The 16,916-nt window shown below is 34.1% G+C and overlaps 1 protein-coding gene across 1 annotated transcript; it reads right to left on the bottom strand.

Moving 5' to 3' along the window:
- Window positions 1–1,410: 1,410 nt before the first annotated feature.
- On the bottom strand, window positions 1,411–10,686 carry LOC123526362 (uncharacterized). The gene is made up of 3 exons (XM_045305487.2): window positions 10,517–10,686; window positions 2,718–2,822; window positions 1,411–1,787 (listed from the first exon to the last, which is right to left on the bottom strand). The coding sequence occupies exons 1-3, from the start codon at window positions 10,625–10,627 to the stop codon at window positions 1,539–1,541; spliced, it is 465 nt and encodes a 154-aa protein (XP_045161422.2). The 5' UTR covers window positions 10,628–10,686; the 3' UTR covers window positions 1,411–1,538.
- Between the last annotated feature and the right edge of the window lie 6,230 nt (window positions 10,687–16,916).

Genomic DNA, 16,916 nt, shown 5'->3' with positions numbered 1-16,916 from the left:
CTCCCACCCCACAACACAAGTTAGGCACAATATCTATTCATATAAACGTTTTGTAAGTCGATGGATCAATTTATTGGAATACAAGTCTGAACTGCGGTCCTGAAAACGAATTTCACCCGGTCAGGTGATATTCAAAACAAATACCACATCTTGGCAGTGTTCGAAATGTACTATTCAAAATTAGTCCCTAATGCCTTACGGACATTTTACATTGGCGTTTACTTGAGGTAAGATAAATTATTTTGTCTCGTCTTCTGTTGCCACTGTTTGTATTCATGTGCTATCCCAGTATATTCCATACCCATACCAGGTTAATTGTTCAATATTACATCAGTGTTCGTCCTAAAACAGAACAGAAGTAAAGGGTAGACATGTACCATGGTTACATGTGGTTTATAAGTGATCGGATACGGGTTTTATCCAACCTCAAAAATCCGTATGCTCATGTCCAATATGGATTTTCTCGACAGCGTGTTTCACTAAATCCTTCACTGACCTGCTGTGGAACTAATAAGAACTGTATTTGTTTTCTTTAAATGACTTATGCAATGCAAATCAATGATTATTTAGAGCTTTTCCCTCCTCAAATATCATGTAAGCATACAATAAATGGACATGTTTGATAAATGAATCTTTCACAATTTTCTCGTTGATTTCCTGTAAGTGATAGCTGTTTATGTTTCCCTGACCGAGTATAGTCCCGCAAAAATTGCTTCGATTTCAGAAGCTTCATTAATTTGTTTTTAACAGGCAAAGTGTTGAGAACACGAATAAAAACTTGATTCGAGTCTCATTGCTTATATACCAAAGGACAACATATATTTGCTTCCAGTAAGACCAGTTTTTCTGCTTATGGCTACATATTTTGTGGGATTAAATGGTACTCTTTAAAATAAATTCACAATGACCTTTTACGCAAATTTTAGCCAAGCTGAGCCAAACACGGCTGTGCAGTTCTCTTAAGATGAAAGTATGAAAAGCGTTATGAAAAAAGGGCCTTGTTGATACAACTCTGATAATTTGTCGAGGGTGTATCAGCGGTACAGAAACAGGCTGTGCAGAAAAATGTCTAGGAGCACCTTAAATATCTCCTATGCAATATTTCAACGAATGTCATGTTTCTTCCGGATAATTTTGGTGAGTTAAAACTGGGTCAATATCATTACCTTTTATCCATTACAACCTTAGACACAACAATTTGCTTAGTAAGGATAGAAAAATAGTAGCTACAGTACATATGAAATAAATATTTGTATGAACGACAACTAAAATGGTCTCTTTGTGTCTACTCCACTTTGACCTTGCCCTATAAAAACAACATACCAGTGTCGCCTGAATATGTTTGAATTTGCAAAAAGGCCTCCAGGCTTAAGATGAATTAAGCAGCTTTAAGAATGATAAAAACAGTGGTAAACTTTTTTCTTTTATTAATATAAGGCGCAAAGAAATTACTCAAACAAGAAATCATGTAATGGCATTTAGTGTTTGCTTTACCAGTGAAAAGCAGCACGTTGACACATGTATACATACGTCTTGACTCACTTAAAGCCCCCTAAACCTGTGTTGTATGAAATGGAATCAAAAGGTCTTTTATTTATTGATTGCGGAGAACCGTCCATACCGTCCGCCATTTTGAAAGATAAAATGCTCTGAAAAGGGACATCACTCTGCTGGCGTGAACGTTTTCTCATAAAAAATGGCACAATCATGCCGCCGTAGTCAGTTAGCATATGTTTGTTGTAAAATGTGCGAGACGATGGTATGTTATCCCAGCGTTTCCTTTGCATCTGAAATAAAACATGATTAAACATCATAAAATGGGCATTAAATTTTCAAATGACGGAATGAAATAATTTCGAATATCGCGGTCTCGTCACTGTAATTACATCTAACGAAAACGAAAAGATGCATAAATATTTTGACTTTGTCGCCACCATCCTTTGTCTTGAAACAAATTGTATAATTGATAATTACTACAGCTAAAGGAACAACCAGTTTTCAATACTAATTTATTGTTCAATACACAAGTATACATTTTAAAAATAAATCCACATGCAAATAAAATGTATCTTAGCAGCTTAATAACAGACTGTCACGCATCATACTCAGTACTGAAAAACGCAACATTTCTCACGCCCCACTACATACACACTCCCCAGCACCGGCTTAGTTAAACAGAACATTGTTGCACAAGAACACTGAACAACTCCGTAAGTCAATAAACATCGATGTAACTCATTGCAGACTTGGAGCGGTCTTCTGCGCATGCCCAAAAGTGATTAATCAATTGTAGCGCACGGCAAAAATATGCATATTTTTGCATGTCCGCATGCATTTAGTGTACAATATGCATAAAATACTGACTAAAGGTTTGGGTTAGTATCACCATGGTTACAAAATATATACATTTAAGATATTTTCGTTCAAATTTAGTTAATCCGGTATGTACCGGAGTCTGTAATTTATACCGGCGCTCCAAGTCTGCATTGAGTCACAGTCAATAAACATACACAACGTCATTTGACCATGGGTTATAAAAACATCAGAAACGGGTCATCTATTAAAATATAGCAATATGCTTATATATATAAAATAAAAACAAAATTAGAAGCACGTTTTGTTTCTAAATACGTGTTGGTTGGCCGTTATGTTTTTATTTTGAAATTGTTTTTATAAATGATGAAGTACTTATTTCTGAAAATATTAAAATGCCTAACCGGAAGTTCCCATGACGGATCTGTGTCTCTGGGTAGATGGTCAATGTCGTCAATACACAGTTTGAGTCTCGTCTTTCCCATGGTCAAACATTTGAGCGGTGCTACCTGAAAGTAACAAAAAAACAACAACACAGTAATCTGATGAACATAGAAGAAAAAAGCAGTTGTTAATGGTAGAATTTCAGAACGTATTTCTCTTGAACATAGCGTTGCTGGAGTGAAGGATCCGCGAACTCAATCCTTTAAGAGTACTAGTCAGAATATGACATAGAATGCATGTATGTAGTAAACATTGATTAGAATTTAAGGCATTCCTTTGTGTCATATACAAAATTAAGATCACAACACTTTACATACCATTACACATTGAAATATTACAATAAACTCCCATATTTACATTCACTATATGTTTTTGTATAAAAAGAAAGAAACTAAACGTTTAAGAAAAACGTTTATTTCATAGAAACAACATTGATTGCACGCGCAATCCGACGTGATACACAAACACAAGCACAGACTGGCGTCTTTTGAAAAATTTAGATTAAACACCAAAGTTTGTAAAAGATAACATTAAGTTATATTTAAACCTATTCTTTTCTAACAGTAAGGATCTTGAACTGAATGGACATGACTATATGTTCTTTTTTTCCTGAACTTAAGGATGTTTTAAATAAAAATCAGGAACTACATTTTAATCGGAAGGCGAAATAAATTTAACGTTGGTGGATCATTTGGCTGTTCTATTTAGATGTCAAAAAGATTGATGTCCTGATTTTTATTTTTATTTTCTTATATTCATTGACTTTAAAAAAAAAGTTTTAAAGCAAGCTACAGTGGCACCTCCCTAATCCAAACCCTTCTAATCCGAAAACCTCTCTAAACTGAACTAATTATTTGGTCCCGATTTATCTTATTCATTCTCTATTATAAAAATAACCTTGTAATCCAAAATCTCTCCACTCCGTAAAACCGAACCAACTTTTGAGATTTGTCTTGTATTATTACATGTAAAATCTACCCTTCTAATTCCGAACCTCAGTCAATGTTGCTGATGTGGAACCTCTCTAATCCGATCATGCTCGGACCAGAAAAAAAGTTCGGATTCGTAAAATAATGTGGTAAGGAAGGCGTCTCGTCGTTCCGTGTGTGTTCAAACGAGTTTTGAGACTTACAGTCAGTTTTGACTCCAGAAATGGGTAGATATGTATGATAAAATCGTAATTTAAACAGTACATTGATCTGCGATGATGCATTCGGCTCGAGTATATTTTATCAGGCCGCAAGCGCCTCGTGCGATCCGGTCCTGGCAAAATCCACTAACCGAATACAACATTGCAGAACAAGCCGCGTACGATCCGGTCCTGGCAAAATCCATTAACCGAATACAACATTGCAGAACAAGCCGCGTACGATCCGGTCCTGGCAAAATCCACAAACCGAATACAACATTGCAGAACAAGCCGCGTACGATCCGGTCCTGGCAAAATCCATTAACCGAATACAACATTGCATATCAAGCCGCGTGCGATCCGGTCCTGGCAAATCCATTTGCCGAAAACAAATTTAAGATCAAGATATTGTTGCAATAATCCTATTGTATTACTGTATTCATTTCAGTGTGAATGTGTCTTTTATCAAAATTGGAGATACAGATGCTTGATAAACTTCTCCAAGGCAACAACCACAATGCGTATATTTTTTCGTAAGAATAATAAATACGTGACAAAGTACACAAGATTACTTAAATAATTTAGGTATATATTACTGAAAATTATCTTTTATTAAAACGCATGCCAAGAGCGTTAATTTTGTTAAATGATTTGAAATTGACAAATTGCAAGGCTACATTCTGAAACTCGGTGTACTTGTTTTTAAATGAAACACATATATGAGCCGTGTCATGTGAAAACCAACATAGTGGGTTTGCGACCAGCATGTATCCAGACCAGCCTGCGCATCCGCGCAGTCTGGTCAGGATCCCTGTTGTTTGCTTTTAAAGCCTATTGGAATAGGAGAAACTGTTAGCGAACAGCATGGATCCTGACCAGACTGCGCGGATGCGCAGGCTGGTCTGGGTCCATGCTGGTCGCAAACCCACGATGTTGGTTTTCTCATGGCACGGCTCATATCACATTGGCATGAAACGGTTCAACCTTTTATTGTTATCTTGTTCAAATTAGATAGGTGAAAATGAATTAATCCCGATATATAATACGAACATGTTAGTTTAGATAAAAAATAATGGTGTTTCATACAGGATGAGTGAAAACTTTTGCGGACTTGGTGAGAAGCGTGTATCTTTATACGCGTGTAACAAGGTACGCACGATTTATAGAAGAAAATAGCATAGGTATTAGAAAACATGAGGTAAACATCTTTATTATTATCAGACATTAGCTAAAATGACCCATATCACATATGAGCCGTGCCATGAGAAAAACCAACATAGTGCAGTCTGGTCAGGATCCATGCTGTTCGCTAACGGTTTCTCCAATTCCAATAGGATTTAAAAGCGAACAGCATGGATCCTGACCAGACTGCGCGAAGTTGGTTTTCTCATGGCACGGCTCATATTATTTTTCAGTATTACAGCAATCAGGAATGCCCATGCGTAATATGGAAGAATGGTATTCATCTCCAATCATACTTGTATCACAATTGATATTTCTCGGCAGATACTTTAATCGTTTGATGAGAGTGTACATATGGCGAACACCTTCCTAAAGTTGTCTAGTTGAGAAATTTAAATTACAACTTGTCGCTTTATTCTTATAGTGAGTCATTTCCTTTTTTGTTTCATTTCGAGAAAAACAGTCTCTACGTTTCAAAATCAGTCATATCGGTCATTTTTGAAAATATTCGTTCTTGATATTTAAAATATTTAGCAAAGTTAATTGAAAAGTTTTGTCGCAATTTAATTTTTGAAACTGGAGATATCAGTTTTTGAAGCTACTACCACTTATTCAATAAAATGTGTTTGGACATAGCTTACTATAATGTTGTTGTTTTTTAAACAGTGTTTCTCAACTAGACAATTTTAGGTTTAAACTTTTTGTTTCATCACATACTTAGCACATTAAAGTAAAAATACTTTATTTTACTATTGTAGTGTGCTAATTCCAAGTCGTACCGTAGGGTAACATTCAAACATGCCTGCGAAATGTGGAGAGAGCGCAATAAGTGATGAAACTAAAAGCTAAAATATTTGAGTAATAATTTTACTAATAAAATATTAATTTACCATGATACAGTGCTTACTCCAGGACATACCGTAGGGTAACATTCAAACATGCCTGCGAAATGTGGAGAGAGCGCAATAAGTGATGAAACTAAAACCTAAAATATTTAAGTAATAATTTTACTAATAAAATATTGATTTACCATGATACAGTGCTTACTCCAGGACATACCGCAGTACATAACATTCAAACACGACTGCCAAATGTAGAGATAGCGCAAGATGTTACTTGAAAAGTCTTTCAAGGGACTGCGATTTTAATTTCTAGGACACAAATAGTCAGCTCCCTCTCTGAGACGAAATCATCGTAATATATCTTAATATATTTAAAAAAATGGCACTTATTGAAACATGATAAAAGCGACAAAATACACGACAGTGTAACAGCAAAGTGCTTAGCTATGACAATAGTAAAAGGATTATAAAGACATGAAATGAAGGATTTTTTTAAGTATAGTTCTATTTTGCATGTCGCATTGGATCAAAAGTGAGACACATATAACATCAAAACTAACAATATCTGCTAGAGGTAAGCTGAACAATTTTGACAAGCATGACAGATTGAAATACCCATTTGAAAATTCACCTAAATAGATATGTGATAAACTTGTTTTACAGTGGGCAATCTGCTTAAACACTCTACACTCTACTGTTTTTAAAAATATTCATATATTTTGTTTTGCTATGGATGATGAATTAACACATTAGAAAGGCTTTGAAAACGGCTAAAATACATGCCCTTTGCTCTACTGTTTGCAATAATTTGACTAAAGATACGCTTTTACGAAATATTCATGCACTAATATGTTTACTTCTAACAATGATTTTGCACACTGTACTGTTTCCAAAACTTATCTTGCCGTAAAACGTCTCTAAGCAAACGTGATAAAGACTAATAAAAATGAAAACTTCTCATGTGAACATCGTGCAATAGAGTCATTTGCCTTACTTATAGCATAACGCATTTCACATGCGTAGATCTTCCCAAAATGTCTTTAAATCATTTGCAACAGATATAGTCCTGACACAATTTCCTCAACAGATTGTCAAATACATATATTTAATAGTTTGTTAGTCAGTAGTCGAAACTATTGTATGGGGTTTTAAAGACCAAGCGCCAAGAGTTTGACCATTAACCTGGAAGCCATTCAATGTTTTATAACATGACATCAAAACATATTTTTCACAATTTTATTTTTAGATTTTCAGTAATAGCCCAAATAAAAACCGGTCGTACAGAACAAACAATGGAACGACGATTTGTATCAGGAGTCATATAGATACATTATATGGAGCTAAAATGAAATTTACTATTGGCACAAATAATTTCATTGATCATTATTGTTCCATAGGACATCAATCAAAACTGTGAATACCTACAAAAGGCGTGTTAAATGACATGATAATAAATATCAAAAGTACAAAGTCCTTTGAGAATTGGAGTGTTAAAACATCACAGGAATTAATATGAAACACGATGATGAATTGTGCTTTATAAGTTTCCCTAAACGCTAATACTGTATGAATAAAACTTCCATAAATGTTCTAGCAGGAATAAAATAGTAAAAGAAGGTTTCTTCCGTAAATAATGTGTTAGTTTCTTTTACTGCAGACAATTAGTTAGCACACAAATTTATCTGCAAAACAAATCATCGCTCCAATTCCAAAGGGTTTTAACTAAAACGTTGTCAATAATGGAGTTATGCATATCATTAGAAAGGTCTAACAGTGAGCGATCTACATTATGATATAACTTAAATTCTAACATGGCTCATTTGATTTCCAGTTAAACAAAGAAGGAAATCAAGCTCTGTATATTCTACCATAAACAACGGTTGACGCGCGGACCGGTAAGAGAGCATTATGACGTCAATTATGACTTCAAGTTGCCGCATCACGTCCGATACATTACTCCTCGGGTAAATGAAGTCCAGCATAATATTTATTAAAATGTGTCAATGAGCATGTCAAAATGAAAACAATCAAGGCCTTCTTGAGATCTATCGTCTAATTTACCACCCTCGTAGTTCAATTCCCTGAACCGTGGTAAGTTAGACGATAAACACTCGAAGGCCTTGATTATTTGTTAAATATCATAACCTTAGCATCAAATGAATAATCCATAACTCCATAATGTTCCAGTAGTTAGACAGAACAAAAATTAATTTATAGTTTGTTTGTTTTTTTTATCGAAAGAACCTTTGACCTGTAAGAACATTGAAACGATTTGTGTAATTGTTTACTGCTGGTACTAAATTAATGTCAAAAGTTTTATTAACTTATAACCTTAGGTTAACGAATTTGCACACTGAGATGTTTTCAAAAATAACACACTTTTTTCAAATAAAAATTTATAACCTACTTTTCTGTGTGTAATAAATCTAACACTGCACTGTTTGTACATTTTCAATAAATTCAACACTGTATTGTTTGTAGATACTAGTGTATTGAATTTAAAATCGTACTAATTATTTGTATGCGATAATCAAACAGAAATATAAACAACTAAATGCATATGTGTCCGATTATTGCACATAATGTAAGAATGGAACATAGACACAAATCTACTGCCATAGCCATAAAAGTTTTTGATAATTTAAAGTCAAATATCTCTGTTACTATCAAAGTTTTTGACTTGAAACTTAAAATAGTTATTTACTATCACAGTCTACACCAGTATAAACATTCCTAATAACTCTGATTTGCATTTTGACAGAGTTATGCCCCTTTTTACTTTTTACTTGTTTTTGTTAAAGTATTATATAACGTCCAATATCTCTGTTACTTTCAATTACTATTGACTTGAACCTTGACATAGTTATTTATTATTAACGTTTTCACCAGAAGAAACAATCCCCATAACTCTGATTATATATTTGATTAACTGTTAAGCCCCTTTTACTGCCAAAGATCTAATTCAGGGTCAAGCACAGAGAAAAGTCAAGCGTGCTGTCTTAAGGACAGCTCTTGTTATAATTATTCTATTAATTGACTGTCAATAATTTCTGCGCACGGAACATTTGCGATTATATCAATAATATGAAAATGATATGAGCCGTGCCACGGGAAAACCAACATAGTGGCTTTGCGACCAGCATGGATCCAGACCAGCCTGCGCATCCGCGCAGTCTGGTCAGGCTCCATGCTGTTCGCTTTTAAAACCTATTGGAATTGGAGAAACTGTTAGCGAAAAGCATGGATCCTGACCAGACTGCGCGGATGCGCAGGCTGGTCTGGATCCATTCTGGTCGCAAAGCCACTATGTTCGTTTTCTCATGGCACGGCTCATATCAAGAATATAAAAATGATCCTCAATCAAGGCATCCCGTACAACAAATTGTGAGATCAAAATCTTCTTTATTGTGGCAAAACAATTCGTAATATAATGATGATTTTATGAAGGTTTACTTATTGTTAAGCAGTCTTTTTGCCACACATAAAGAGCGCTTGCGCAATAGAATAAAAACATCTGGTAAAACATCATGGCAACCAATAGTGTTGTAAATCAGTCTACAGGGCAAATGGCGACTTTCCATCGTTAGATTGTGGAGGAAAATCCCGAGTGTCTTTTTAGACATTACTTTTGACACGAGCAGGTGCCAGGGTAGAACCACCGGCCATACTCCTGGACTACATCATAACATAAAACAATTTTACACCTCAAGCGAGGGCTCGGGCCTACAGCGGTTCGAAGTCGGCAACCTTTACCATTTAGCTCCTGCTCTTGAAAATAATTTTTGTAAAGGCCGTAAATTTCGGAATGTTTATTTAGTAAGCATACGGCATAAAGCAAGTTATCTATCAATATAAATTGTTCAAGTTGAGATTTTCCAGAAGTTTCGATTTAAAAAAAACAACAGGGTCTAAATTCAATGGCAAAACAAAACTTACATATTTAAATAGTTCTATATGTTTTTGCATGCAAACGAAAAATGGTATAAAATTTATTCTTTTGCCTTAAAATTATAAGTACCTGTTTTTCTTTATTTTAACTTTTTATATTGTATCAAAATTAGAATGAATTAAACTTACTTTGTAGTAATCATGTTTACTGGCCTAATTGCTTTTCAAATGTTTATTCCGTATTTTTAAAATAATTTTCCTTAAACACGCTTACAGTTTAGCTTTATCTCACTTTTATTTATTCCAAATATACTTTATAAAACTTATATTCTATTTATGTTGATTTTTTTCATGGTCATTGAACATCAGTCTCAATGATTTTGGTTATCAGTTAATTTTATAACTGGTAAAAACACACATCATTACATGTTCTACGAAGGCTCTTCAAAAATAACATATACTTTTTCTATTGCGAATTACAACCGTTTTCGATATATTTTACATTACTATTTACACAATATGCGATATTTGACAGCAAAAGTCTGCATTATTTTTTAACAGCCTTCGTACACCAATTTACATGTTGTAAAGATAAAAAATAATTTCTTTATCCCAATTCAGTTAGTGATGAAAATTACAATGATAAATATTGATTAACATCATAACCATATATGTCTTTTTTATAATTTTCAGGTAAAAACAATATAACCGATATTACCTGCTTGTCCCTATTTGGCATCGCCGTTACTATAGAAACAAAAAGAAAGCAAAAGCACACACATGAACACACACACTTTTTAGCGTCCATTCTAGCTAAATCAGTAAACATGTCTTCTAACTATGAAAATTCAAGTACAACTATTTATATTGATATTCCGAGGTAATGAACTCGTCCTGAGAAACTGCGAATCTATAATTGCTGGGTGATGAAATTCTCAGTAAATTGAATCAATTGTATTGCCCACATTTTTCGTATGTGAGGAGTGTTCTTAATTAAGAGAAGTTGCTATTACGCTAGTATTCTCTTTAGGAAGGCAGTGAAAACAATTAAAAGAAAAAACTGTTAAGATCTAAAATTAAATTACATGGATTTTTTTTTAAGCGAAACTCATCATATGAAAGCTAAATTTATTACATGAATTATTAGTGCGCTAGGGTAACTCGCTCGTTATAGTTCAATAGTAAACAAAGCTATGGCCAAGTTGGTTTACTAGCTTCTGCACAAAATTTTTGGTTATTTAAAAGGATGTCTAGCAAAAATCGTATGTAATAATAATAACATCTTTATTTATAGAAGGTAGAATTTGAAGATATAGATCAGTACAAAGTACAAATGATAATATCTTAATTTTAAATGTGGCCTTCTGAAAAAAAAACCAAATACAATATACACAATCACATAACATAATTAACACAACATTCATCCTTATTAATATCACATTCATTCTTAGACAAATGCACCTTAAAATAGATACTGCCTTTAAGTATTCATTTATTCAATTTCCATTTAGGCAATCAATTAGTTATAATAATCAATTATATTATTATGGCATAGTTATAATTCAGCTGATATAAACAAAGAGATTCTTAGGCAGTCAACTGTAAGATATACATTTTATATTTCTTTTTAAAAAAATGTTAGAAAACATGTGGACCGAGTTTCATTTGGTATTGAATTCCAAACAGTTGCACCATTGTAACACTTTTTTTACCATAATTTGTACGATGTTTAGGTATAACTATTTCATTTTGAGCAGCATATCTCAGCTTGTATGTTTCATAGCTGGAAAAGGTTAAAATTTCAGAGATGTATGAGTTGCTAAATTGTTGCAAGCTTTGTAAGTAAGACAGCCCGTGTGGAAGTTACATCTTTCATTAAACGACATCAACCCGAGTTTTCTTTTAGCATCTCTTTTGTTCTTGTTTGGAACATTTTATTCAAAAATATTCCTGCAGCTCTACCTTGAATTTTCATCATTTCCTTTAAAGAACTCTTATTTCCTTGACACCATATAGTACAACAATAATCAAATATTGACATTATATATGCATTATAGAATAACGTTTTCATTTCATCTGTTAAATAGTACGATATACGTCTCAATAATGCTATTTTGAGTTAAGTGTAGTGCAAACTATTTTAATTTGAACATTCCACGACAATGTGTTGTCTATATAAAAACCTAATGATTTTTGCACCCTGACATTTTCTATTACTTGTTTGGAAATACTTCTTAAAAATAGTTCTTTACAATTGTTACTTTTGTTCAGTACACGAAACCATTAATTTTGTTTTCTTTGGATGAAGTGACGTATTGTTTAAATTGCACCATTATTGAACAACATCTAAATTTTGCTGGAGTTTAGTTTGCACTTTATCTAAGTCATAATCCGATTCATATATAGTAGAGTTCTATATTGCCACTCTTCGAAGCTAAAGCGATATCATTGATATATAATAAAAATAAAAGGGGGCCAAGAATAGAACCTTAAGGAACTCTAGAGGTTACAAGCATACTTTTAGATTTGGTGTTTCTCACTTTTATCATTTGGGTTCTGTTTGATAGATATGATTTGAAAAATTCAACACTTTTATCTGAAAAATGATAAAGTTTCAATTTATGCAATAAAATGTTATGATCAACAAGATCAAAAGCTTTTCGTAGATCTAAAAATACAGTTGCGACATATTTACCAGAATCTATATCTGAAAGCCTTGCTTCTAGAGCTGTCTGACATGGATGATACTGTCTAAATCCTGATTGAGTTTTGTGAATGATGTTAGTTTTCTTAAAGAAGGAATGGATCTGATTTGCTTTGTGTCTCTCAAATATTTTGGACATTGTTGGCCAAATAGATATGGGCCTGTAGTTATTTGGGCTTCTTTATCACCACCTTTGAATATTGGGAGAACGTAAGCCACTTGAAGAGTATCGGGAAATAAACCATTTACAATGCTTGTGTTTATTATAAAAGCAATCGACGTTGTAATATGGTCACCACAGTAGCGAATATATTTGGACCGATTCTATTCAAACCTGTAGATTTGTGCACATCAAATTTATCAATATATTTTTTAACTTCGAAAGATGTTATAGGTTCAATAACAAAATGTGTATGGGTGGTAAGTTTACTATCAATGAAGTCATTATGGTTTGAGAAATCTGAATCTTCAAAAGCTGTTTTCTTAATAATATTTGATATATTTGTGAAATGTTTATTTCACATATTTAATATATTAAACTGTCCTTCTATAACTTTAGTCTGTCCTTCTATAACTCGACCATTACTCATTAAGTTAGCTGGTAATACCATGCCCTCGTCTACAGAACTCATGTTTGAGCTATTTCTAAACTTTTTCCAAAGATAGCTTGTGCTTTTGTTTTCTTTTACAGCCTGATTGTAAATATCCGTTTTACTTTTCTTAATCATTGATGCAACCTTATTACGCAGAACTTTATATTTTTTAAATTCTTTATTCTTATGCAGGTGGTCTCTTTGAACAATTGCATGTTTTATTTCTTCATTAAACTATGTTGGCTGCGTATCACGCTTAACTCTTTTTGTTTTTAAAGGTGCATGTTTTGAAAGAACATCATTAATAATATTCTAGAATAATTGTAAAGACAGGTTGTCAATAAGTTTGTGTCACCAGTCACTTTCCGAGTACTCAATTTTATTGGATGTTTTAAGAGAGAAAGAATTCGCTTTAAATCTATGGGTTAGTCCTTTTAAGATTATAAATTATAAATATTTAAACACAGTTTCTTTATTGAAAGAACTAAAGCATAAATGAAGCTGTATTGTTTTCCCTTCGCCATATGGTTTGATCCATTAAGCAGTTATTGTACAACTTCCAAGAAAGGAGATGATAATTAAATGAGCCGTGTCATGAGAAAACCAACATAGTGGGTTTGCGACCAGCATGGATCCAGACCAGCCTGCGCATCCACGCAGTCTGGTCAGGCTCCATGCTGTTCGCTTTTAAAGCCTATTGGAATTGGAGAAACTGTTAGTGAAAAGCATGGATCCTGACCAGACTGCGCGGATGCGCAGGCTGGTCTCGATCCATGCTGGTCGCAAAGCCACTATGTTGGTTTTCCCATGCAATGCTCAAATGGATTTGACTGACTCTGTTTAAGAGAGGTAATAAAATGTGCGACATCCCTCATGCCCGTAAACATCGGCTTAAACGGAATTTTCTAACAGTGTAACTAAATTTACTCCATAATCCCAAAGGCCCAGAAAGTAAAACACAATGAGTCCAAGTACGGGGTGACCTTTATAGCCGTCACATATTCAAGTTAAATATGTATAAACTGTTACCTTCAAACTAAAGATAAATTAGTAAACACAATTTAATATATTGCTGTTGCAGCATTGTATAAAATAAATAAATTCATTGTAAAAATACAGGCATCACAGAATGCTACTTTAAAATATTGAAATGTAATCCAACGCTTTCCAGTACTTTTCAGGGGTCAATATACATTTCTGCGTTGTCGACTTTCAGTGTTGGACATACAGATGAAATATTGCAAATGACGTAGAAGAAAAACAAATCGGGGCACGACAAATGTAAAAATAAAGAACTTACAAAGCAATGCTTGTCAATACTATTACAAAAGATTGTCTGTTAGAACAGTTTTAATCGATAGATATTGATTGTTTTGCAAGACCGATTGATGGTTTGTTACGGACAATTGGTGGTTGTTGAAAATAATCAAACAAAGCAATATATCGTGAGTTTTGTACATTTTATCACTTCTTGCATACATATTTCTTTGTCCTTTGTAACCCACATTAATTAACTTTTAAAAGAATGCTTCATTTTCTATATATGTGCTATTTGTTTTGCAGCATATTACTCTATTTTCATGAAAGTGTAGGTAAATATATCACTTAAAACAAAAAAAAAAACTATGTTCTGGGCAATTTTTCAACAGTGAATATATTTTATTTGAGCCGTGCCATGGGAAAACCAACATAGTGGGTGTGCGACCAGCATGGATCCAGACAAGCCTGCGCATCCGCGCAGTCTGGTCAGGCTCCATGCTGTTCGCTTTTAAAGCCTATTGGAATTGGAGAAACTGTTAGGGAACAGCATGGATCCTGACCAGACTGCGCGGATGCGCAGGCTGGTCTGGATCCATGCTGGTCGCACACCCACTATGTTGGTTTTCCCATGGCACGGCTCATTTTATTTTTTTCCCACTTACTTTAGGTTTAAAGTAACGCCGACAAAATTTAGATCATATGGCGATTTTATCAGCATTTCATGATGTAGATAAAACCCTGGTGACCTTCAGGGCATAACTTCAGACATGGGCGAGCGGAACCACCGATTTCTGTGAGCCACTGGATGCCTTTCTCACATAAAGAATTCTACACCGTAAGCATGGTTTCGATCTTAGCTCGCAGTCAATCGGAATACTGTATTATTTGTTATAATACAGCGGCATCAAGTAGTAAAGTCATATGTTAATATATACCAAAGCAGTCTTCTTATACACTTTAAAATATTTCGAGATTCCATGGTTATCGGTTATAAGGGTATACATTTGCTAAGAGAGACATTATACAATTATTGGGTTTGTTAGTGATATTCCACAGAAACATGGGGGTCGCTATTGTAACTGGATGAATGAGGTGCATGGAGAGGGTCGAGCGTGGGAGTGCAGCCGGGACTACATATTTGTCAAATTGATACACACTATTTTTGTATAGGGACACGAATAAAGCCAATAATTGATTTGTTCACCGCTTATATTTAGCTTTACCCGACATGAAAATCTACTGACCTTCTGCGAAAGATATATAGGGGGTGGACCACCTTTTAACCAATGAAAATGTTATTATCTTGTTGGAGGTGAAACAAAGAATACTTACACGTCACTTAAAGTTACCACAGAGAGTACAAGTCAATAAAGTTCCGATACATCTTCAAGATGTATGGTGTCAATTACATAATGAATTGAGCAAATTGCTAATATATTTCGTTAACTTTAATTGGCGCTTCTTTGATTAAGTAGACACTTTTTTGGAACCTCATACAGGTAATTTTCTCAACAAATTACATTAGCAGAATTAATCTTGATGATGCTTGGAACAGTTTTTACTGGTTTTGTTTCTAGTGTCTTAGAGCTGCTACATTTTCAATGGAACTGATGATTTTGTTTCGCGCCTGCGGATGTAAGTTGTAAATACATGGTACAGAGAATAATACTAGTATTAGAACTTAAAGATTTTGAACTTTGCTGATATAGACTAATTATTGAATGGCTTGCTGGGTTTTTTTCAAAACACCTGCCCGAGGTCCGAAGATCGATGGCCAATAGTTTTGACAATCATTCATTAAGTGAATTACATGCTATAGGAAATTGAAATTAATTTTCACCGTTTGATTTTTTGGCAAAGTTGACATATGTTAAGTATTAAGTATATACAAACATAGACCGGTAATCTATATAAAAACTCATGTAATAAAATGACTTACAGGACCTTGATACTAAAATGATCATGACAACACCAACCAATTTTACACTTTTGATCGACTTTTGGACGTTATATTCCTCCTTCAAATGACAATTACGTAACGTAAAAGACATTACGTTAAATGGGAACTCATTGATGTGATAAGTTGTGAAAGTAGATGTGTCATTTTGCTACATATATAAGGTTGACATTAGAACAATCTGACGTTCCGGCGGGGACCAATAGAAGGCCAAATACAATTAAGCAAGTCAAATCAGGGTTTTCTATCCACGTGATCTTTCGGTATCGTACATACGAGAAATAACTCGATTCAGGTGATATTTTATATGAGCCGCGCCTTGAGAAAACCAGCATAGTGGCTTTGCGACCAACATAGATCCAGACCAGCCTGCGCATCCATGTAATGTGGGCACGATCCATGCTGTTCGCTCAGTTTCTCTAATTGCAAAAGGCTTTAAAAGCGAATATTGGAAGCTTTTCTAAACATCTTCTAGGGAGTTACAATGCAATGCTATACGAGGGCTGTCAAAAAGCATTGACAAATCATACACTTGCTCTATTATTCACTGAACCTTTTGACTATTTTGTCATTATCTAAAACATTTATAAGGGAATGTACAATC

This window comes from Mercenaria mercenaria, chromosome 14, assembly GCF_021730395.1.
Source record: "Mercenaria mercenaria strain notata chromosome 14, MADL_Memer_1, whole genome shotgun sequence".
Classification (NCBI taxonomy): Eukaryota; Metazoa; Mollusca; class Bivalvia; order Venerida; family Veneridae; genus Mercenaria; species Mercenaria mercenaria.
This window is presented reverse-complemented; position numbering and strand designations above follow the sequence as displayed.

Excerpts from the sequence above, each read along its gene's own strand:
- LOC123526362 (XM_045305487.2), bottom strand. The coding sequence starts at position 10,627 with ATGTTTACTGATTTAGCTAGAATGGACGCTAAAAAGTGTGTGTGTTCA. Across the intron at positions 2,823-10,516 it reads TGCCAAATAGGGACAAGCAG|GTAGCACCGCTCAAATGTTT; the intron begins GTAATATCGGTT and ends TGTTACTTTCAG. Across the intron at positions 1,788-2,717 it reads ATCCGTCATGGGAACTTCCG|ATGCAAAGGAAACGCTGGGA; the intron begins GTTAGGCATTTT and ends GTTTTATTTCAG.